This window comes from Myxine glutinosa, chromosome 8, assembly GCF_964187855.1.
Source record: "Myxine glutinosa chromosome 8, kmMyxGlut1.1, whole genome shotgun sequence".
In the NCBI taxonomy this organism is placed as follows: domain Eukaryota; kingdom Metazoa; phylum Chordata; class Myxini; order Myxiniformes; family Myxinidae; genus Myxine; species Myxine glutinosa.
In genome coordinates, this window is record NC_136268.1 from 36,726,331 (window position 1) to 36,749,747 (window position 23,417).

At 45.6% G+C, this 23,417-nt stretch overlaps 1 protein-coding gene across 2 annotated transcripts in view; it reads left to right on the forward strand.

Moving 5' to 3' along the window:
* The window catches only part of LOC137432422 (protein phosphatase 3 catalytic subunit alpha), a 235,892-nt gene that overhangs the window by 165,408 nt on the left and 47,067 nt on the right, over positions 1 to 23,417 (forward strand). For both annotated transcript variants that reach the window (XM_078783189.1, XM_078783190.1), the window contains exons 7-8: positions 6,021 to 6,098; positions 6,227 to 6,321. In XM_078783189.1, coding sequence (XP_078639315.1) covers positions 6,021 to 6,098; positions 6,227 to 6,321 — 173 coding nt within the window. The remainder of the gene's footprint in view (positions 1 to 6,020; positions 6,099 to 6,226; positions 6,322 to 23,417) is intronic.

The following is a 23,417-nucleotide window of genomic DNA, read 5'->3' on the forward strand; positions in this document are numbered from 1 at the left end:
TCATTTAAGTGGATAAAGTTTTGAGGTCAGATTGGGAGAGTTGATAAGTCGGATTACTTTGGATTCAATTCTATCCAGTATGTGAAGCTAGAACCTTCCCAGATGTGAAAGCAGTACTCTATAGAAGGACGAATCTATCCTTTATATAGGTGAAGCAATTGTTCAGCATAGATAGAAGAATTTTCGACATCTGAACAGGACTCACAGTTTTTTTTTTGAGGCAGACTTAGCTATTTGTGTATGTTTGAATTCCAGGATAAATTTGATGTTCAGGTAATACCTAGTAGGTTTATTGAAACGCATGGTGTAATTGTAGAGCTTTCAAAGGAGATTGGAGAGTTGAGAGGAGTTTTGGAAAGAAAGAGAGATGGGAAGAAATTGAGCTTTACAACCATTAAACCTAACTTGATTGTATTTTCCCCACTGGGAAATCTTGTCCAAATCCAAATCCGAATTTAAAGAGTGGCTGTGATGAAAATGAGATGTAGATTGAGTGAAGGAAGTTGGGGCAGATGGGAAAAACATGGAGGAATGTAATGTCGAGCCATCAGCATGCGAGTGCATTTGGTTATTTGTAGAAGAAAGGTCATTGATAAAAAGAAGGAAGAGTGTTGGAGACAGGACGGAACCTTGAGGGACACCACTGTTAAGAATGATCGTTTTTAAGGCCATTTTCCCCGCTCGAGCGGGGGTTGGCCTTGCGGGCCCCGGAAGGAAATGCTGAACCATCAACAATTACAGATTGAGCAGTCGGAGAGAAAGCTCTATGTGAGAGAATAGAGCGAAGGAGGAAAGCCGAAAGAGGGAAACTTGGATATCATGTAAAACTCTGTCAACGGCTTTTGAGATATCAATGTCCACACCAAAGGATTCCCCAAAGTTTCTCAGAGAAGAGGCCCAGGCATTTGTAATGTAAGAAAGGATATCACCGCTAGATCTTGCCTTGCGATAGCCATATTGATGGTCAGATAGAAGACTGTGAGATTCAAGATGCTAGAGGAAATGGTTATTGAGAATACATTCAAAGACTTTGGAAATAGTAAATGTTAGAGCAATAGGACAGTCGTTGGAATTGTTTGAACGATCACCCTTCTTTAAAATAGGCGGTACTACGGCATGTTTCCAGGAAAGAGGAAAAGTTTGGATTTTCAAACGGAAACGAAACAAATGAGCAAGCACGGGTGCAAGTTCTGAAGAACACTCCTTCAAGACACGAGAAGGAATGCCATCTTGTCCGTATGCCTTGCTTGTGTTCAGAGAGAGCAGTACTTTTTTGACTGAATGAAAAGAGATTACAGGGAAGGGCATTGGATTGGTAAGGGGTGCATCAGAGAGAGATGGAATGTTAGAGTCACCCTTTGTGGAATTAGAGAAGAAAAGAGAACCAAAAAGAGTTGCTTTATCAGTCGGAGAGACAGAGATAGTATCATCGGAATGGAACAGTGAAGGAAAGGTAGAGCAACAAAAATTGTTGGAGATACTTTTTGTTAAGGACTAGAAAGATCTATAAGTGGAAGAAAATGAGAGGATGTAGTTGTTGTTGTTGCTGCAAGTTGCCACAAAACTTACAGTAGATGTACTACTCGGTGGTTTCATCCATTTAGCGAACGTACTCTTACTTTAGTCTGCTGTGTGCTTCAACTCCTCTATGGCTCTCTTTCTGGCATCTGTAACTGGATACATTTCAGCAAAAGCAGTGGAAATCTTTCAAAAATACCTCTCTAGATTGGATGTTTTGGTGTTGGTGAATTTCTCATTTCAAATGAGAGACAAAGGGAGCCCAGCCAAACTTGATGGGAATGTGAAGGAATCAGTGCATTCATTGTAAAAAAAAATTCATCTTTCATTTTTTCCCTCTTTTTTTTTTAAGCCATTCCAACTCTTGATTATGCTAAAAAAAAAATCAGATTTAATTCCAATTTTTTTTGTTTGCTAAAATGTGTGTTGACCTTACAGTATTCCTCATGAATATCGCAAACTTCTGTTTCTTGAAAATAATTAAAAGACTTTGTAGAACAATCCTCTCAAAACATGGATGCAGTATCTGTATCCCACAATGCAGTTTAGATATGGAGGGTGTTTGGTGACATCAGCAATTTGTGCACACACATGACCACATGGCCTTATTGGAGTACAAGCAGAGGAAAAAGGATAATCGATGAAGATTCATGATCGGCGACGAAGAAAATTAGTGTTATTGTAGTTTGTGTGCTTTGTCATAGCCAAACAATCAGGGCCAAAACTTGTCTAAGCTTGGGTATGTCGATACGTTGGACACTTTGTCGAGAGAGCAGTATTATAACAATACAGGTTATAGGCAGCACAGTCCCGTATGGACTACCGAAAACAGCGAAATCCAGAAATGAGACAAAAAACAGCGAAATTCAGCCAAAATTTTACCAGTGATGATTGGCGCAATGGGAATGATGAAGAGGAACCTTACTGCGATCTTAAAACCCATCCCTTAGAATATTACTCCAAACGATCTACAGTTGGAAGCTAACCGGGGTTCAGTGACGATCTTGATGAGAGGTCTCGGAACAAAACTTTGAGAACAAAAAAAACTTCACAGCTTGTTCCATTAATCATGATCCCTCACCAAAACGTAGGTGAATACTTTCAGACATGGGAGGACTCTGTTCCATCCATCTTCCTAACCCGCATATGGAGATAACAACCACAAGATAGTGGATTAAAAATGTGCTGATGTCCCACGTACACCCTCTGTTGAAGGGGGAGTTATCAAAATATCATCTCGTTTGTTATTATTACCCTACCGGCTTCACCAGAGTCGACTGCAGGTTAGCTCTCCGTCTGTCCGTCCGTCCATCCGTCCCACTTGTGATTTTTCAGACTTTTTCCATACCTTTTAACATGTTCAACTGAAACTTGGTACATAGCTTTATTATGATAAGTTACAGGTCAAGTTCGAGTTTCTATTAGTTTTGTCAATTTTTCAGAGTTATGCCCTTTTTGACTTAAAAAATATCGCATCGGTAGAGGGCATGTATTGCAAAGCAATTTTCGTTCTTGTTTAGATTTAAGTCGTTCATCATTGGGATTCTCGGTTACCTGCCCCGTGAGGATCAGGACGTAGCTAGCTTTTAGAAGGGGGGTTTGAAGTATAAATGAGGCTGCACAACAGGTTGAAGCTGTGATATTGCTGACAAGATGATGGAAATAATCACGTAGAGGAGAGCAGACTGTGCATGGAGTACAATGTGTATGTATTGATTGCAGAATTCACCAGTAATCGGATGCTTTTCCTGTTTGTCATTGCCAAAGGTCTCAAGTATTATTTTATCCTTTCACAACACTCACAAACATTTTTCTGAAAATTGATAATGAGAAAAAAGAGGGTTCCATCGATCTGGCTTGGGAGCCGTACATAAGGCCTCGAAGAGTCGCATGTGGTTCTGGAGCCAGGGGTTGCCGACCCCTGACCTGGGGGAAGGGGGGAAGTAACATTTCGGTACACTCTGACTCTTCTCTCGGCAGTCAGCAGGGCATTTCAAAGGAATCCCCTTTCTCCCCCACCCTCCCCCACGATTCCTCCCTCTATCACCATGCGATGACAACCTGGGAGAGTTTTTCCTTGCCATATCCTCTAAATGCCGAGCATCAGGTGTGGAAACGACATGTTACATTTCTTAGTTTTTGGTATGATTCAGCCATGGTCATAATTGAATCACCGAATGGCCAGGTCCAGAGCAGACACACCAATTGCAATGCCACTTGTTCTGGTCAATATTTGACCACATTGATTAAATTATCATCATGATGGACATTAGTCACGATTACACACACACAGAATTGCTCATGAATTGCCTGGTTTCACCAAATTATGCGCGCGGTGCATTCCACCCATGATTATTGACGAAATGAAGAACCTCCAGTTGGCTGCTGCACAATCGTTGCTTTCCTGGTTCATTGACCAACAGTGATAACTTCCTGAACGAAATCGTGATTGTAGACAATAAACGTTGTTCTGCTACTGTACACTGGATAGAAAACGAGCGAGCAGGGAATGGCTGCACCCCCAAATCTCCTTAAAAAAGAGAATTCTCCATCTAGAGGAAAGGTTATGCCAACAGTGTTTGGGGATACAATCCTGCCAGCCCAAGGTCCTGCCACCCCAAGTTATATGGATTAAAGGTCGGAAATTGACAATCCCAAATTGTCCAATTATAGTGTTTGTTCCTGTCACTCCCGCTGTATAGGGAATAATTTGTGACTGCCATGCATATTGCATATGTGAAAGTTGATCGATAGTATACTGCCCTACTTTGACAAAAGGAAGCAACTGCCTGAAAGGAGTTTTCTTGTAAATGAGGAAAATGTGTTTTTCTTTCTGCTCTCTTTGGCAGAAATGCCAAATATCAGAAATTATATCTCAGAAATGGAGGGTCGTGTTACTTTATTTTGTGTACGAACGTGTAGAGCATACCTCAAAATACCTCAAATACCCTAGAACAAGTGATAACTCAATTTCGACAAAAATGACAGTTGCTTCCTTTTGTCAAAGTAGGGCAGTATACATACGCGACAAGTAGTTCCACTATAAGACGACCAAAAGGTTGATTTTTGTGACGGGAACTTCCAAACTATTGCTTGAAATAACAAACGTTACGAATACCCCTCCCTACAGGCATCATACGAGACATTGCAACAGTAAACGCGCCGTGATTGAGGAACGTGGTCGATTATGGATAGATTTGTGTTCCAAAAGCAATTGAATGCAGTGTTGGAGAAGTTTACGCATGCTCGGAATAAAATTGAGCCATCTTTGTCAACAGCAAGGCAAACAAAATAATGGTATTGAGGTCACGATGCCTGGTAAATGTAAATTGAGAGATGCGTGGCTTCGTGAGGCCTGGTGTGCTCAGTGGATAGAGCAATTTGGACGCTTTCATAAGTAAAAGCTGGTTATACGTACGTACACATGGTTATAATACAAAATGTGGTATTGCACATGTTTCAATTAGATTTTAAAATGTTAATTTTATGCGTTACTAAAATAACTTGCTTTCATTTTGCGAAAAGCTTGGTTCTCTGTAGATTATGTCTGGGAGAGGAGTCATGTCATGGAATTTCAGATGGTCAAAATCACTCAGTCAGGCTTCTTCTCCATTACTCACTATTTGAATGTAACGGAATACAATGTACAATTGCAATAAAATATATAAACGAATCTAACGGGTTGTTTTAGAGTTACGCTATGGTCATAATTAAATAAAATTAGAACCTTAATGTTTTACTCACTGGATCATAATGCGTAAAATTTCATATGTTGAGAGGAGTCTAACCTCCCCCTCACCCCCCCCCCCCCCCCACTCCCCCTGCCCCCTACCAACCCTCCACCCACTTCCTTGCTCTCCCGCCTACTGTTTTGCACTTTACTTACTCTTTCGTCATCGTTGTCATCAACAACATGTACCATGTCCTATGCAGAGCACTGGTGGTGCTGAAACATTTACTAAGCTACAATCCTGGTTGGCTCACCATTCTGGTTCAGGAAGTTTGGGTTCAGGAAGTTTGGGCAATATTTGTAATTTGTTCATGGTCCCAGCAATAACTCGCATACTCTTCATGAAGAACGCTACGATCTAGCGTCCACCAACTAATGCCAGCAGACGGGACGCCAAGTTTAACGACCATCCAAGGCATAGCACGTGTGTGAAACACCGGGATGACAATCTATAGCCGGGCCGAGATTTGCACCCGAGCTAGGCAGCTAAGAGGTGAGTGTGTGTACCTCGAGGTCATCCTGCCAGCCCCTAATCTGTCACAATACATTCATTTGAATGTCCACACTGTCGATCAACAGATCTTTCCATCTTTCATAACTGTCTTCCTCTTTTTCCCCATATCTTGTATATGTAAGGCTTTGTATGATGAAAGAATGGTTTGACGAAGGTTTTGTGGGCTTTGTGTTAAATTTACATCGGGGAAGATTTGTTTTTGCACAGAGAAGCGAGCAATGAATTTCTAATAATGGTGCTTGGTCTTGCATCCAACAGCTATGCAGCTGTTTGTGACTTTTTGCAGAACAACAACCTGTTGTCGATTATACGAGCACACGAAGCACAAGATGCAGGGTAAAGATGAAGTGCATGCTATTGACATTGTCTTTTCACTTTAGAACTGTCTTCATACTTGAGTTATTTGCCATGTATGCAGGTAACATCGAATAACTGTAGTTGACTGATCACCTTGTTTCCCATAGTTATAGAATGTATAGGAAAAGCCAAACTACGGGATTCCCATCCCTAATCACGATCTTCTCTGCACCAAACTACTTGGATGTTTACAACAACAAAGGTATGAAACAAAAGGTATTTGAGGTGATATTTTGATTTGGCTTTGCCTCGCAAAACCGGTGAAATATTTGCAGTCGTGAGTTTCAGAAGTTTGGCTCGTGTTTATTTTGGAATTCTTTTCTTTTAACTGTGCTGAATGAGTTCTTGATCAGCCAAGTGAGTAGAGTACTTTGTTAAATAGAAAATACCTTTCCTTCTGCATTCACTTGCTGCATGCTACATAATGCAACATGTATTTTTTTATGCTGCTTCTTTGAGTAGCTGGTGGGAGGTGAATTGCAGCTGCTTCTTTAGCATCAGAGTGTAAATAAATGTACGTTAATAATGAGCTGTATCCGGGCTGTGACGACAATTTCATGTTGGGAAAGCATCCATAAATGAAATGTAGGAACTTTTGATTATCTCAGGTTGAGACGCATCTACACGATCACCAAACATATCTTCCTGTGCCTCCAGCACATGAAAACTAGCTTTTGTTTTACCACATATCCAGTGCAGTCAGCTGTTTCTTGATGTCCTCTAAAGTGAACTGAATTGGCTGTACAAAAGTGGCATTTGTGATGGCTTGCGGCTTGGTATCAACTCAACATGCTCAACTCAACACCTTTTGGTAGAGATGCTTGAAAACATCTCGGCCCTATTTTTTACATTTGTGTGCTCTTAGCCATAGTTTATTCTGGGGATGTGCATCGAGCTTTCACAATTCATTTGTTGTTTGCTTGTCCACCCACATTCCCAACTTCATGTGGAAAGGCTTTAATTTCTCAGATCCATTGGTGTGGGATTGTTTTGCTCTGATAATGACATCCTGCTTTGGCAGCAGGTTGTCCTTGCTGTGTTGCAGCTTTGCTGGGCTGGTCCTACTTCAGCCTAGGGCTGCTTGCAATATGCCTTGTTGCGCTCTTCAATGAATTATCATTGGTGTCCTGGAGTGATTTTGTTGGAATGAGATGTTTGCCTGTCCATGAGGTTCCATTGTGGTCGTAGAATTTGCTATTGTGCACCATCCAATCCAGACCTTATCGTTTTTTGGCAAACACTCGTTCATATTCGTGTGTGTGTGTGTGTGTGTGTCCGTCCGTCCGTCCGTCCGTCCTATTAGCCGTCACAAAGTCAGAGAGAGACACAAGAGGGAAAGGGCTGGTCCATGGGGACCTATTGGCACTATTACCGTGACCGCTCTGCCCTGACAAATCCAGGCTGCAGGGAAGAATGGCGAATATGTGGCCCCCGACTTGCGTTGGAGGGTACAACCACCACAAAGAGGAATCCCCAATTACAGTTGTACTGTATGTACTCTGTCACCACCTCACTCAGTCCAGATCTATCACATACTCTATACAACTCACAAACCTTGAGTATCTTTCACCCTTGTTTCGGGCAAATTAAAATAAACAAAAACGAAAACAAAAAAACGTTGCATTATAGACATTTCAACAAGATGTGCATTAACATTGTTCTTTATAAACGGCTCACAATCCTCGTGTGACTTTGTAAAGCATGTGAATACAGCGAACGGCTCGGAAATCGATTTTTATCAAATTTATTTTGCTCTGAAACACACAATGAGAATCAACATACCTTTTTAAACACACCCAATTAATGTAAAATAACCTCTTGCTTTAGAAGCAGCCGTGAATACAAAGAAAACCGCGATCACTCCTACTGTACCTTACTTCCTGGCAGAGTACGTCTTGACGTCGTACATTCCAGGCATGCATAGAAGTGTCTGTTATATTAATTTTTTCACATTTTAAAGGCGGACTGACTAGCCTTATTTTGGTTCTTCTCACGCTAAGCTTGTGAAATCACCAGGTGAGTAACCCCCACTCATTCACTGAAAACACCATTTATAACACTAAGTCAACAGCCGATCAATTTACTTGATGTATGAATAATTGTTCGAAACGGAATTCCTTTGTAACCCTGTATTCGTTTGTATCCTTTGTAACCCTTTGTAACCCAGGGACTCCCTGTACTTTATTTTCGTATTTTGAATAAAACTTGATTTTCACACAACCAGACAAGTATGAAACGCTTCATTTTATATCCATCAATAACTTATCGAATGAGCACACATCCATCCTTCCTGCCATGTAAGTGCTGTTTCATCCAAATGAAGATTACCACACAAGTTAACTCATCATTTGTTTGAAAATGACAAAATGCTGTGCCGTTCATGTACCACAGGGCAGCGACAATCCCCTTCTCTGGAGTCCCTACATACTAGGAGTAGCGACATGACGTGTCCCAAAAGTGTGTCAAGGGTGCTATTTTGTATCAATATATATAGCTCATTGAATGAGCACACGATAGCTCATAATTATTTTTAAAATGACAGGACGCTGTACAATTGGATGCACCAATTGATCAGAGAAGTGTTTCAAAATGTATAGATTCACTGCAAATGCGGGAAGGGAAAAAATAATTGTGGAAATAAAGTTCATCGTTTAAGATGTTGTGGGGGTTACCCCATTGAGACATAATCCACAGGCACGGGACCAGTGGGGCTATTGATGGAATGGGCGTGGCGTGCGCTCGGTTGTTGGAGCCACGCCCCCTTAAGAGTGATTTGTGTTATAAAAGATGCGTGAGTTCCGGTATTAGTTTAGTTCTGTTGGAATAAAGGAGCTTTGAACAAGCCAAGAAGTGTCTCGCCCTCTCATTGTCCGCAACTCCTACATTGGTGACCCCGTCTTGCTCTCGAACGTTTTCGGAGCTTCAAACGAACATGGCGACAAGCGCAGTTTCGATTAAACTGCCGGAGTTTTGGGAACGACAAGCTGCCGTTTGGTTCGCACAAGCTGAGGCCCAATTCGCCATTCGGAGCATTTCTGCTGACGACACGAAGTATTATATGTCGTGTCTGCGCTCAGCGGCTTCACTGCGACCAGAGTGGTGAGCCTTCTCCAGGATCCTCCAAAGGGCAGCAAGTACAAGACGCTAAAGGCGCTGCTGCTCGAAACCTTCGAGCTCACTGAGGCCGAGCGCGTCCGCCAGCTACTTTCTCTACCCGGGCTGGGAGACTCCAAGCCGTCGGAGCTGATGGACCACATGTTGTCTCTCCTGGGCAGCCACCGACCATCTTTCCTCTTCAAAGAACTGTTCCTGCAACAGCTGCCAGGTCAGGTACGGACAGCCCTGGCCAACTCGTCTGTTAAGGATTTCCGCGCCCTGGCCAGGGAAGCAGACAAGTTTTTCTCTGCCAAACAGCAATGTAGTGCAGCTGCATGGGACCCCGGCCCCGTCGAGCCTACGCCGCTGGCGGACACTTGCGGCCGCCATTACGGCCCAGCGGCGGAAGGCCCCAGGCTTGTGCTTCTACCACGCAAGGTTTGGGCCCAAGGCCAAGGCATGCCGGCCACCCTGCAGCTTCCGCGAGTCTGGAAACGGGTGGCCGGCGCTCGTTAACTGCCACGAGCGTCGGCCGTTCGGGCAGTTTGTTGTTCATTTCGGACACCGACTCCGGACGTCGTTTCCTCTGCGACACAGGCGCCCAGGTGAGCGTTCTACCTGCGTCGGCATTGGACCGGGAGGCCGGGAGTCACGGCCCCGCCCTGGAAGCCGCCAACGGCAGTGCTATTCAGACTTTTGGCAAACGGGCCGTGGCACTGCTTTGGCGGGCAGCGGTTTACTTGAGATTTTGTCACTGCGGGGGTGTCCACCCACTTGCTGGGCGCTGATTTCCTCTGCGCCAACGGCCTATTGGTGGATGTTAAAAATTGGCGGCTCATTAATGCTGAGACATTCAGTTCTCTTGCATGCTCGCTGAGCGGATCCGCCTCGACGAGGCTTGCGTGCACGCTCTCGACCTCTGATGAGTTCGCCCGCCTCCTCACCGAGTTCACGGCCCACCTTTTCGGCCGTTGTCGTCAGACACGGGGTGGAGCATCACATTCCGACCACCGGCCCACCTGTCTACGCCCGGGCTCTACGCCTCGACCGGGGGAAACACGCTATCGCAAAGGCAGAGTTCGACACGTTGGAGCGTCTTGGCATTGTGCGACTGTCCGACAGCCCGTGGGCCTCGCCTCTCCACATTGCGCCGAAGCCGGGTGGCGGTTGGCGCCCGTGCGGGGATTATCGCCACCTGAACGACGCCACTACCCCTGACCGCTACCCAATCCCGCAGATCCAGGATTTTTCTGCCCGCTTGGCCGGTAAAGTTTTTTTTTTCTAGGATGGACCTCGTTCGTGGTTACCAGCAGGTCCCCGTCCGGCCGCAGGACGTTCCTAAGACCGCGGTGATTACACCGTTCGGACTTTTCAAATTCCTCCGTATGCCTTTTGGGCTCAAGAACGCGGCCCAGGCTTTCCAGCGCCTGATGGACAGCGTGCTGCTGGATTTGCCATTTCTGTTCGTCTACCTGGATGATATTCTCATCGCCAGCGCTTCCAGGACGGAGCACATGCTTCACCTCAGAACGCTCTTTGAACGCCTCAGCCAGCACAGCCTTATCATTAACCCGGCCAAGTGCTTGTTCGGGGTGGCTTCAATTGACTTTTTGGGCCACCGCATCATGAGGGAGGGGGCCGTCCCACTGCCGTCTAAAGTGGAGGCTGTGAAGGGTTTTCCGCGCCCCCTCACCATCAATGCCCTGCAGGAGTTTTTGGGCATGGTGAACTTTTACCATCGTTTCGTGCCCCGTGCAGCCCAGCTCATGCGGCCCCTTTATGAAGCCCTCAAGGGCAAGCCTACCAAACGTGTCATCGACTGGACCGAGGAGATGGCCAAGGCTTTCACGGACGCTAAACTGGCCCTCGCCAGCGCAACCATGCTGTCGCATCCGTCGCCCGATGCACCGATTGCTCTTACCACGGATGCTTCGGACTACGCGGTTGGCGCCGTGCACGAGCAGTGGGTCAACGGGGCCTGGCAGCCACTTGCCTTTTTTAGCTGGCAGCTCCGCCCTAACAAACGAAAGTACACTACCTTCGATCGTGAGCTCCTAGGCCTCTACCTAGCTGTCCGACACTTCCGTTACCTGTTGGAAGCCCGCCCGTTCACGGCGTTTGTGGACCACAAGCCCCTGGTCTTTGCCATGGCCAAAGTCTCGGAGCCGTGGTCTGCCCGTCAACAACGCCAGCTCTCCTTCGTTTCCGAGTTCACGACGGCCATCCAACATGTTGCTGGGAAGGATAATACGGTCGCCGATTGTCTCTTCCGGTCCAAGGCTGGCGCGGTTCAACTTGGCATCGAATACGCCCGCCGATGAGATCTCCGACCCGGATGTCCAGGCCTGCAGGGCGGCGGTCACGGGGCTTCGACTGACTGACATGCCGTTCAAGGACGCGGGCACCACGCTACTGTGCGACGTATCTTTGGGGCAGCCTCGCCCCGTCGTACCCACCAGCTGGAGACGGCTGGTGTTCGATGCCGTCCACGGTCTTTCTCACCCGGGCAGGAAGGCGTCGCAAAAGTTGGTGGCGGCGAAGTTCGTTTGGCACGGGCTCAGGAAAGATGTGTGAGACTGGGCCAACACCTGTGTCGAGTGTCAACGTTTGAAGGTGCATCGCCATACCCAGGCCCCATTGGCGCCATTCACAGTGCCCGAGCGACGTTTTCACCAGGTTAACGTGGACCTGGTGCCTTACGACGGACCTTTCCGCGTTCTGGAGGCCGGGGACAAGTCCTTCGTGGTCGACATCGGCGGCAAACCGGACCACCTTTCGGTGGACCGCCTCAAGCCGGCTCACTTGGACCTAGCTCAACCCCCACGGTGGGGCCGTCCCCCGTCGGGTAAGTCCTGGGTTGGCCCGCCTACTGCCAAGCCGCTAACAGTCCCTGCTCGGGTCATCAGGGGTCGTTTCGGCCAGGTGGTTAAGGCCCCTGAAAACTGACATTGCCCGTGCGAGTTAATTCTGGGGGGGAGCATGTGGGGGTTAACCCATTGAGACATAATCCACAGGCACGGGACCAGTGGGGCTATTGATGGTATGGGCGTGGCGTGCGCTCGGTTGTTGGAGCCACGCCCCCTTAAGAGTGATTTGTGTTATAAAAGATGCGTGAGTTCCGGTACTAATTTAGTTCCGTTGGAATAAAGGAGCTTTGAACAAGCCAAGAAGTGTCTCGCCCTCTCGTTGTCCGCAACTCCTACAATGTAAACTGATTTTGGAGTTGTAACCCAACTTTGGGGAGTAAGCACGTCACTTGTTTGTCTGTAATCGCGACCTGCTTTGTTTAAGTGTTGCAGTTAGCATTGGTATAGCCTAGGTTAGAATCTCGGCTCGGCTACAAACTGTCATTCCGTTGTTTAACAGGCAAGGTGATTCGTCAATGTTTGTGTCCTCCCTCAAATGGATATTAAGCCAGGTGGACTGAAAGCACGAGGCGGTGGACTGAAATATCCCACGGTGTCATTCACAAAGAGTAGGCAGGTTTTCCCCAGCACCATGGCCAAATTACAAATCTCTCCCTTGACTGGCTGTTGGGAAGGCAATGGCAAACAAGCCAGTGTCAGTCTTGCCAAAAAACTGCTTGAGAAGCCAAGGACCTGCCTTCAGGCAGAGCACACAATCAATCACGCATTTGTCTCTTCTCCAGCTTTCTCTCTCTTTTTTAATTCTTAATTATTTTCTGATATATAAAGAAGTGTGTGTGTGTGTGTGTGTGTGTGTGTGTGTGTGTGTGTGTGTGTGTGTGTGTGTGTGTGTGTGTGTGTGTGTGTGTGTGTGTGTGTGTGTGTGTGTGTGTGTGTGTGTTTTTTGACCCTGCAGGAACCAGTGCAACCAAACTTTGCATAGCATCCTCTTTCATCCAGGAAGGTCGAAGGCTATGTTCAGATAAAACAAATTTGACCCCAAATAAAACAATATAATTGACCTTCAGACCTCAATCGGGTCTTATACTGATAGAATGCCTGGCATTTTTTCTCGCCAGTGATGGAGTAATATGTATTGTGAAGATCGTATATTGAGGTTATTGTGATTTGTTGTCAACAACACATTTAATTATTATTGTGTTTACACATGAGCCTGTTGTTACAAAGATTGTTTTACACAGGTTTATTATAACACCTCTGCGTTCAAGACTTGGATGAGTATATGTTGCTTATACATTGACTGTATAAGGCTAAGCCCTGCTCGAGCAGGGAAAATGGCCTTAAAATGCCTGTTGCTGTTTGTTGTTGTACACTGCCTGTGTTTTCCTGGGAGCGATAGATCCTGGGACCGCTGGGAGCGGGGAGAGCAGTATTCCATTGAGCTGTGGATGAAAGCCTTGTATGTGGTGAGGAGCTCAGGTTTGCCAAGGAAGGACTTCGCACGACGATGGAGGATGTCCAGTCGGCGACTGGCTTTGGAGGCCAGTTTGGAAATGTGGTTTTCCCAGGAAAGATCATGGCAGACAGTGAGACCCAAAATCTTGCTTCACCGAACTTCTTGGAGAGGATTGTTGAGGAAGTAGATGGGAGGGTTGTCCAGTCGGTCTTTTCGGAGAGACATAGTAAGGGTGTGAGATTTGTCAAGATTGAAAGACATGTTCCACTTGTTTGACCAGTCTGAGTTTTTCCAGGTCTGCAGAGAGTGAGGAGATTGCAGACTGCCGATTGGAGGGATGAGGAATGGAGTGGATCGGCAGAGAGTGGAGTCATCAGCAAAGAGATAGAGAGGATTTTCCAGAGAGTCAGAGAGATCATTGATGAAGACCAGAAAAAGCACATGGCCCAGAACACTGCCTTGGGGAACTCCAGCCTGAACAGGAAGAGGAGATGAGAGAAACCCATTCAGGGCCACACGTTGACTACGACTAGAGAGGAAGTCCGCCAGCCATGCGTGGAGATTTCCATGGATACCAAAAGAGGAGAGTTTGGTGAGCAGAGCGGGGTGCCAGACCGTATCAAAGGCACGTGATATGTCAAGGGAGACAGCTCTAATTTCCTGTTTGGCATTGAGGACCTCCATCCATTGTTGAGAAAGCAGAAGCAGCATGTCCAGAGTAGAGTGACCTGGTCTGAAACCAAATTGATGATCAGAGGTCAAGCCATTGGAGAATAGGAAGGATTTGATATACGAAGCAATGATGGATTCCATGACTTTACTGATAATTGGGAGCAGGCTGATTGGTGTGTAGTTGCAAGGATCTGTTTTTGCACCTTTTTTGTGTAAAGCGGTAATGTTGGCTGATTTCCAAGCTGATGGCAGATGACCTTGAGCAAAAGAGAGGGTGAAGAGAACAGAGAGAGGATATGAAAGAGCGGCAGAGCAGGATTTTAGGACCTGTGGGCCGATGCCGTCTCGTCCAGTTGCAGAATCAGCTGATCAACTGATCTGATAAGCTGGTGGGATAAACCCTGCCCTGAACGGACAGACAGATTGAGACTGGATTTAGAGGCCTTTTGTAGTATAGATTAGAAACGGAAAATGTACACATTTAGAGATTTTCTAAACGTCCATAATTTTTTTCCATGTGCACGTACATGGTCACGGCCTTTATACATACTGTGACAAAGGCGCTCCCAACACCCTTTCTTTAAAAATGTGAAATTGTCTTCTTGTAACGTTCAAACATCACAATGATTTGTATCTCCATCTATATCATTATGTTTCTGTATATCACCATCTATTTCATATTAGAACTGTAACAATACTACAAACAAGAATCTCCATTACCAGTTACTAACTTAAACACGTTATCAGATGTGTTAATAATGTCTAAAACACTGTTTACAAGTCAATTTCAGGTATCAAGGCTGTCATCACCAATCTTTTACATCATCTGTCATCTGTTTCAGCCACATTGCTGCAAACATTTCTGCCACAGTTGCAAAGATCTGTACAGGGAAGATAATTTGTCAGACATGAGCACTTTGATGGATCAGAGCACCGAATCCTTCTGCAATTCCCAGTGCATTGAGAAGGTGCTAATGCACTTTCAGGAGCTGGAGGAAGCAGGACCAGATAATTGGCAGTTGACCATTAACCATGTGCCATTCATGTTCTTCAGGTGTGGGTACTTGTTGGTACTGATCTAGACTCCGTTTGTACACAGCTGCCTGATAATTGGCATGAAGAACATGGTACTTTAGAATGTCCGCATTAGGAATAGGGGGGGGGGGGGGGGGGGAGGATTGGGGGTGAGGAGCAACATTAGTTCTGAAGCGCACTTCAACCTGAGCATGTTGTGCCTTGTATCCTCGACAGAACTACAGTTACTCTGACCATTTAACCTACAAGTAAACTGTTCAATAGCAGAGTACATTTTGGGCTTCACATCAAATATTGGCCTAGTTCCTGCAGGGGCAGTCTAGAATCTTCATTCTCTACCAGTAGTTGAATACTTTCTTTCCCTTGCCATATAAGGCACTAGTGCTATCACACCCAGTCAAGCAATGGAGACCAATGAGTGCCTTACGTACAGATTTGCCGATACTAGTTGTGACGCCTCGATGATCAAATATATATTCTTATGACTACTGACACCAGTCTCAAAGAAGTCAGTTGCATCAATATTAGATAGCAGAGACAGAGCGATGATGAGGACATCAGTATCCAGACTGCATATTATGATCTCATCACATCCTTATAGTGTACGAAGAATGCAGAATGATGCTTGTGTCGGCCTCTTTGTGATCACAGGCTAGATCTTCCACTGTGACGTGTGACTCCTCTTCGATCCTCTGACTTGTAAGTACTCCAGCTCTCAAGAACATAGTCAATTAAATTATTTGTTCTTGCTTTGTTGCAAGGAATTTCTTCCATTGCTGGGGCAAATTTTGTCCAAACACTCGGATGGGTTGTGGGCCTCTGCCATCTCGTTTTACTCGCTCTGCATTCTTAACGGAGACCATACGATAGGTATCTTCAATGAAGTGGACTTAAATGGCTTAATGTGCACGTGCTGACTGGACTGCACGAAAGACTAGTACTCGGGCGAGGTTTGCAAAGGTTCTTGTTTTTTGCAATCGGGTGATGTCCTTGCAATCACTACCATTACTGTCTAGGATGAGAGTGCCTCCCTGTGGTGACTCGCAGTTTGTATTTTCACAGATGCTTTCAATATAATGCACCAGCTGAGCCTTGTTTGTCTTTATGAGTCCTCCTTGCCCTTCTGCTGGAGTGAGTGACACAGCTCCAAGGTTGTACGTCAGCAATTCTTTCAGGTTGATATTTTGAGATCTCCCAACAATGACAAGTCCATCCCAGAGTGACCTGTCGCTCTTAAGGGAAACCTCATGTCCACTTACTTTGGTTTTCAGTTGTGGCCATGTTGGTGAATGTCTTGACCTTCAACTTTTTAAGGGAGTCAAATATAACTTCTCGGTTTCTTGTTGCAGATGCTTCTCACAAAACTCTAACAGCTTCTTCTCCTTTACTGTGTACTGCAGCAATATCCCTGAAAATGTTCTTTAGCAGCCACAGTTCCAGAAATGAGGTGAACTAGCTCTTCATGTTCATGATTGAAGGGATTGATCATACTTTTGACTGTCTCTATGTTCCTTATCGCTTTTTTTTTTCTTTGTTTTTTTTGTTGTTGTATACAAGATCGAGGCTCGTGAAAGAGCTAACATTAATCACACAAAAAGACAAACCGACACACAAAACACAAAAAACAAGGGGAGCGGCAGACAAGATGGGGAGAGAGGGGGAAGGACACAAACACAACATTTGAGAGCAGGGACATCGGGAGGACTTGGGGGGAGGTGGGAGAGGAATAAAACATATGAACACTGCAAGGACTCTGGGGTGAATTACCGGGGGTAGAAAAGATCAAGGTTTTCGATGGGGGAAGATAAGAGATGGTGGTGAACAGCTGTTTTAAAGACCTGGAGGGAGGAGTGGGATTGAAGGGAGTGGGGGAGTTTGTTCCAGAGGCGGGAGAAAAGGGGAATGAAAGAGTGAAGGTGAGCAGAGAGCCTAGACTTTGGCAGTTTAACCATAAGAGGGTTGCAGGCAGATCTTGTGCGACCTGAAGGAATATTGGGGGGACAGAGCACAGAGAGAGCTGGGGGAGCAAGGCCGGAGAGGAGTCGGTAGAAGACAGAAAGACCACCGACCTGCCTGCGGTGAGTGAGTGAAAGGCCCTCGGAGTTGACTACATCGCAGGAGATTCCAATGATTCTGAAAGCTTTGGCCTCAACAGCGTGAAGCCGAGCAAGATGTGAGGCAGGAGCACCAGCCCAGAGGGGGGAACAGTATTCCATTGAGCTGCGGATGAAAGCCTTGTATGTGGTGAGGAGCTCAGGTGTGCCAAGGAAGGACTTCGCACGACGGAGGATGCCCAGTCGGCGACTGGCTTTGGAGGCCAGCTTGGAAATGTGGTTTTCCCAAGAAAGATCATGGCAGATAGTGAGACCCAAAAGCTTGAGCGACAGAACTTCTTGGAGAGGATTGTTGAGAAAGTAGATGGGAGGGTTGTCCAGTCGGTCCTTTCGGAGAGACATTGTAAGAGTGTGAGATTTGTCAGGATTGAAAGACATGTTCCACTTGTTTGACCAGTCTGTGATTTTGTCCAGGTCTGCAGAGAGTGAGGACGCTGCAGACTGCCGATCTGAGGGATGAGGAATGGAGCGGCAGATAGTGGAGTCATCAGCAAAGAGATAGAGAGGATTTTCCAGAGAGTCGGAGAGATCATTGATGAAGACCAGAAATAGCACAGGGCCCAGAACACTACCTTGGGGAACTCCAGCCAGAACAGGAAGGGAAGATGAGAGAAATCCATTCAGGGCCACACGTTGCCTACGACCAGAGAGGAAATCCGCAAGCCATGAGTGGAGATTTCCCTGAATACCATAGGAGGTGAGTTTGGTGAGCAGAGCTGGGTGCCAGACCGTATCGAAGGCACGTGATATGTCAAGTGAGACAGCTCTGATTTCCTGTTTGGCATTGAGGACCTCCATCCATTGTTGAGACAGCAGAAGCAACATGTCCAGAGTAGAATGACCTGGTCTGAATCCAAATTGATGATCAGAGATCAAGCCATTGGAGAAGAGGAAGGATTTGATATCTGAAGCAATGATGGATTCCATGACTTTGCTGATAATTGGGAGCAGGCTGATTGGTCTGTAGTTGCAAGGATCTGTTTTTGCACCTTTTTTGTGTAAAGCGGTAATGTTTGCTGATTTCCAAGATGCTGGCAGATGACCTTGAGCAAAAGAGAGGGTGAAAAGAACAGAGAGAGGGTGAGATAGAGCGGCAGAGCAGGATTTTAGGACCCGAGGGCTGATGCCATCTGGTCCAGTTGCAGAATCAGCGTCGAGGTTTGATAAAAACTTCTCCACCTTGTCAGGAGAGAAGGATACAGAGTCCAGGAGCAGTTGGGTTCGACTGGGAAAGGTGGGAACAGAGAGAGATGGGTTTGGGACACAAGATTTTGAGGCAAACACAGAGTTGAGGCATTCGGCTTTGTCACGTGCGGTGTCAACTGTGTAGCCATTTGAGGTAAGGGAGGGGATGGAGGGGGAACAAACACCAGAAACGGATTTGACCAGACGCCACCAGGATTTGGAGGAAGGAGACAGGTTTGAGAGTTCAATCTTGAGTGTGGAGAGATAGTGCTTCCTGGCACTCCTGAGGGTAGAAACACACTTGTTTCGAGCTTGGTGGAAGGAACTGAGATTGCCTTCAGTTGGATTTGCCTTCCAAGATGCAAAGGCAAGTTGTTTCAGGGCAACTGCCTCACCACAATATTCAGTGTACCAAGGACGGGAGGAAGGGTAAGACAACTGAAGACGAGATGGGATAAATCTGTGCATGAGAGAAAGCAGTTTGCTTTGGAAGAATTCCCGGGAAGAATTGATGTCAGAGGCATTAGAGATGGGAGACCAGTCCAGTTGATTGATGGCTGCTTGCAGACCGTGCCAGTCGGCCTGAGTGAAATGCCAGACTCGTCGACGCTGAGGAGGCTCTCTGAGAATGGCCAGAGAGATGTCCACTTTAACAAGCACATGATCAGAAGAACCGATTGGAGCAGAAGAAGAGCAGCAGACATTTGCAGGGAAGTTAGTCATAACCAAGTCCAGAAGAGAAGATACTCCATTGACTGAGATCCGGGTCGGGAAATTGACAGATTGTGTCAGTCCCAATGAGTCGCAGAAGTCCTTTGCTGAGGTGCCATGGCTGGTGAGAGATGAACCCACACCCAGCCAGCTGGCATGATGACAGTTGAAGTCGCCACATATGAGGAAGAGAGAGTTTGGATGAGTTGATAGAAGTTGGTCCATGTTGTTCGACAGAGAAATGTAAATGGAGTCATCACTGTTTGGAGGACGGTACAGAACACATATGAACAAAAGGTGGGAGCGGAGAGGAAGCCGTAGCCAGAGGTACTCCTGTGGGTGGGGTGGAGAGAGGGCAGTGCAGGGAGAGTGAGGAAGAGAGTTTTTTATAAAGATAGCCACCCCACCACCAGGACGAGGCTCAGGTCTATCGTACCGGAGGAGGGAGTAACCAGGAAGAGATATTAAGGAATCAGAGACATCTTGAAGGAGGAAAGTTTCTGTTAAGCAGATCAAGTCTGGATTTTCAGAAGCAACCTGAATGGAGAGATCAATCAGGTTTGAGCGAAGGCCCCGGATGTTTGAGGTCCATACCGTTAGTGAGGAGAGAGGGGGAGCATCGGGTGCAGGACAGGGGAGGGGAGGGGTAGGGTCAGATGAAGGGTGAGAGGGGGATGAAGGAAGAGCAGTTGATAGTGTGTCAGAGATTACAGAAGAGTTACAAGAAAGGGAAGGATGAGGAGGATGAAAGGTTTGATGGTGATGGAATGAGGCACAGTGAGAGTTTGTTTGAGGGGGGGCAGAGGAAAGTAGAAGGTTGGGGGAGGTGTAGGTATGACATAGAAGGGAGACGAAGTGGAGAAGAGGCAGCTTTGAGAAGGAGGTGGGAGGAGGGAGAATTTGGGATGGATGGTTGGGGGGGAGATTTGAAGGGGAGGGGCAAGGGGGGAGTTTAGAAAGTGGATGATTAATGAAAGATGAACATATATAACAAATTGGGTTTGTTGTGATTTTCAAGTTAGCGATTCGTTTAAGAACGATGGAGGAGGGGTGGAATGAATGAGAATTTAGAGCATGGAGTGATTTGGAATCAAAAGAGATTGAATATTTTTTTGAAATGGAATGAGTTGAAGAGGAAATTGAAAGGAGCCTTTTAAATAAGAAGAAAAACAGCGTGTTGTAATAAACCACTGAATAAAACACTGAAGGGGATAGTTGAAACATATTTAAACAGAACTGTGAAGAACAATCTTATATTGACAAAAATACCAATGGGGCGAGGAAGCCTAGAGCGACGACCACGAGTCACTTGAACAGGGCAAAAGGTGGAAGGCAAGGGGAAAATGGGGGCGGGGCGAGACAGCGCACGTGGGCAGAGGCAAAAGCACACGAGGAGAAAGGGAAATAAAAGGTTTTTTTTGTTTGTTTTTTTGTTTGTTCTTGGGGGGGTGTGGGGGTTACAACGTTAGACAAATAGTAGATGTTTGGTGAAGCTTGGTGGAGAAGGGGAAATCAAAAAGGCTAGCAAAACAGCGAAGGAAGGAACAACCTTCGACGGGGGAAGCCTTCGGCTGCAAGGCCTTGCTCGTGACGCGGCAAACAAACGATTAATATATGAAAGGTAAACACCGAGAAACTTCCAAGGGGGACACTATAAGTTCACACACCGAACGATAAATACAGTTTCGACAAAATACAATTGTGAACAGACTTAACTTTGAAAAACGTGGAGACCGTGTGGACCGTCGAAAACCCCTGCCACCGTCTCCAAGATCTCGCGAGATCTCGCTTTCTGGTCTTGTGACATTCTGGCTGGCAGGCAGACCGAGAGCTTGCTGTCTTCCTGACTCATCCCTGCTGTGTTTTCACATGATTGTGTGATTGAAGCACGTAAATGGTGAGACCAGATCCATCTATTTATGGCTCTCTCATTTGTGCTGAAGCCGACCATGTCACCTTTATTTAGTCTTGGATTCCCTGTTAATTGTCTTCAATTGTTTGGTCATGTGAGGCCTCGATGCACTATGAATTCTTATTGACTTCATCGGTCATGTACATGAGGATGAAGCTTTTCTAGAACTTTCATTTCCAGCCAATACATAGGTTGACACCTTGCGTAGTTGATGTGATTATAGCCAAAAATCCAAGGCAACATGGAACACATACTCAACAGATGCAATTGCCAATTCCCTTCACAAGTTCTTCTCAGGAAGATTAGAAAGACTTGAACCATGGCAAGATAAGACTTGCCTTTTGGGAGTCTTATTACTCTTACATTTATCAGAGATGTAAGGCAGGCCAAAGGAAGTCGTAAAGTGATTTAACTCTTCTTTAGACACAATGTCTTGATACTGTGGGGTATTCCAACTTCATTGCAATGTCGACATAAAATGGTGGTACTCTGGTAGCTCATCAGCAGGAACATCATTCAGGAAACCTTCGAGCTGTAGCCTTGAAAGAACTTCATACATCAACGTGTGGGCTCTTGCTGATCGGTTGTAATGATATGCGTTTGTGGCAGCATTAACAGAGCCTGTCTCTACAAAGATGTCTTGCAGTCCAGCATCCCTGAAATGTTTCCCATGCAGCCCAAGTATAACGTAACTGTGTGAAAAGCACCGAACCTTATCACTAACTGCTCCATAAATGTGGAAATACTCCAGCAAATGATCTGAGCTTTGGAATATATTGCCTAATGAAACACAACAATGATGGTTAGTTGCTCTAGGTGATCTGCTAACTCTACACTCCATTGTAGATTTATCAACGCTGTATCCATCTCATTCGACGATGCCACATTTGCTTCCCACAGTGCATTGTGGAGCTGATTTGTATGTCCTATTTTGCCGAAACTTAGTTGTGCAATTATGCGAGAAATTTTCAAATTCTGAACTAACATGCAACACCTGACGTGGAAACAATGTCCACAGTTATTTTTGAAACTTCAGTGATATTTTAAGATGAAAGAAAGTTCGTACTAAATAAATCAGTCACAAATTCGTAATGAGGAAGCCTCATTTCGTTCCTCGGTACACAGTCAAAAAGGAAACAACACCTCAAATGTTGAATTGAAAGATTTTTTTGGTTCTTTACTGACCTGACCTGACCTGATCTGACCTGACACTGCATGGCTGCAAGCATTACAACAACCAAGCATGTCATAGCTCAGTAGGACTGATATTGATTACTTTTTCAGTGATGATAGATATTTCCTCTGTCATTGATGATGATTGCTGTTTTGTGACCTGATTTTATTACACTCCCATACAGATTTTATTACACATACAGAATTTAGGCCCATGGAAGAGCAAAACACAATCCAGTATGAAAGGGATACAAGCAACACAGGAGGGCAATGGAAAACATGGATATCAGACGTGTTTAAACAATGTCTGAAAGGAGAGTTGGTAGAGAGTAAAAGAGATCTTGGAAAGGTATTGGAGACAGAATGACAGTGTAATGAGCTGCATCCTTGAAAGGGAAGAACACAATTGGACTGGCACAGGAAGGTGATTCCCCAGGGATGAGAAAAATAATACACTGCTGATGAGCAGAGGGACTTAATTTTGGAAGAACACATTCCATGAAGACGTTTGAGGTTTATGGCAGGCCATGAAAGACCAAGCAAGATGTGATAGAAAACAGGTCACTTATCTGCAAAGTGGGCCTGTTCCTTCTCCAATCTAGAATCGAGATAGATGGCTGATTGTTACAAATTCTTTTTTTTATTTTTTTTTATTATTATTTTATTTTTTTTGTATACAAGATTGAGGCTCATGTAAGAGCTAGCATCAATCACAAAAAAAACAAACGGACATACAAAACATACAATAAAGGGAGTGGGAGACAACATGGGGAGAGAGAGGGAAGCACACAAGTACAACAGCAGAGAACAGGGACAACGGAAGATCTGTGAGACGGAGAGGGCTTGGGGGGAGGAGGCATTGGTTGGGGAGGTGGGGGGGGGGGGAGGGGGTTAAATGGTTTGACAAAGGATAAAATGTTTACGAGGTTACGAAAAATGTTTACGATGGAGCAAATGTTACGATGAATGGTTTGACGGTGTATTATGTTCTTTGCATGCATTGTTGACGTTTGTTTTGAACAGATTGTTTGTGAAAGAGGGCTTTCATATTGTTTGTTGAGGCTAAATGCTAAGTGT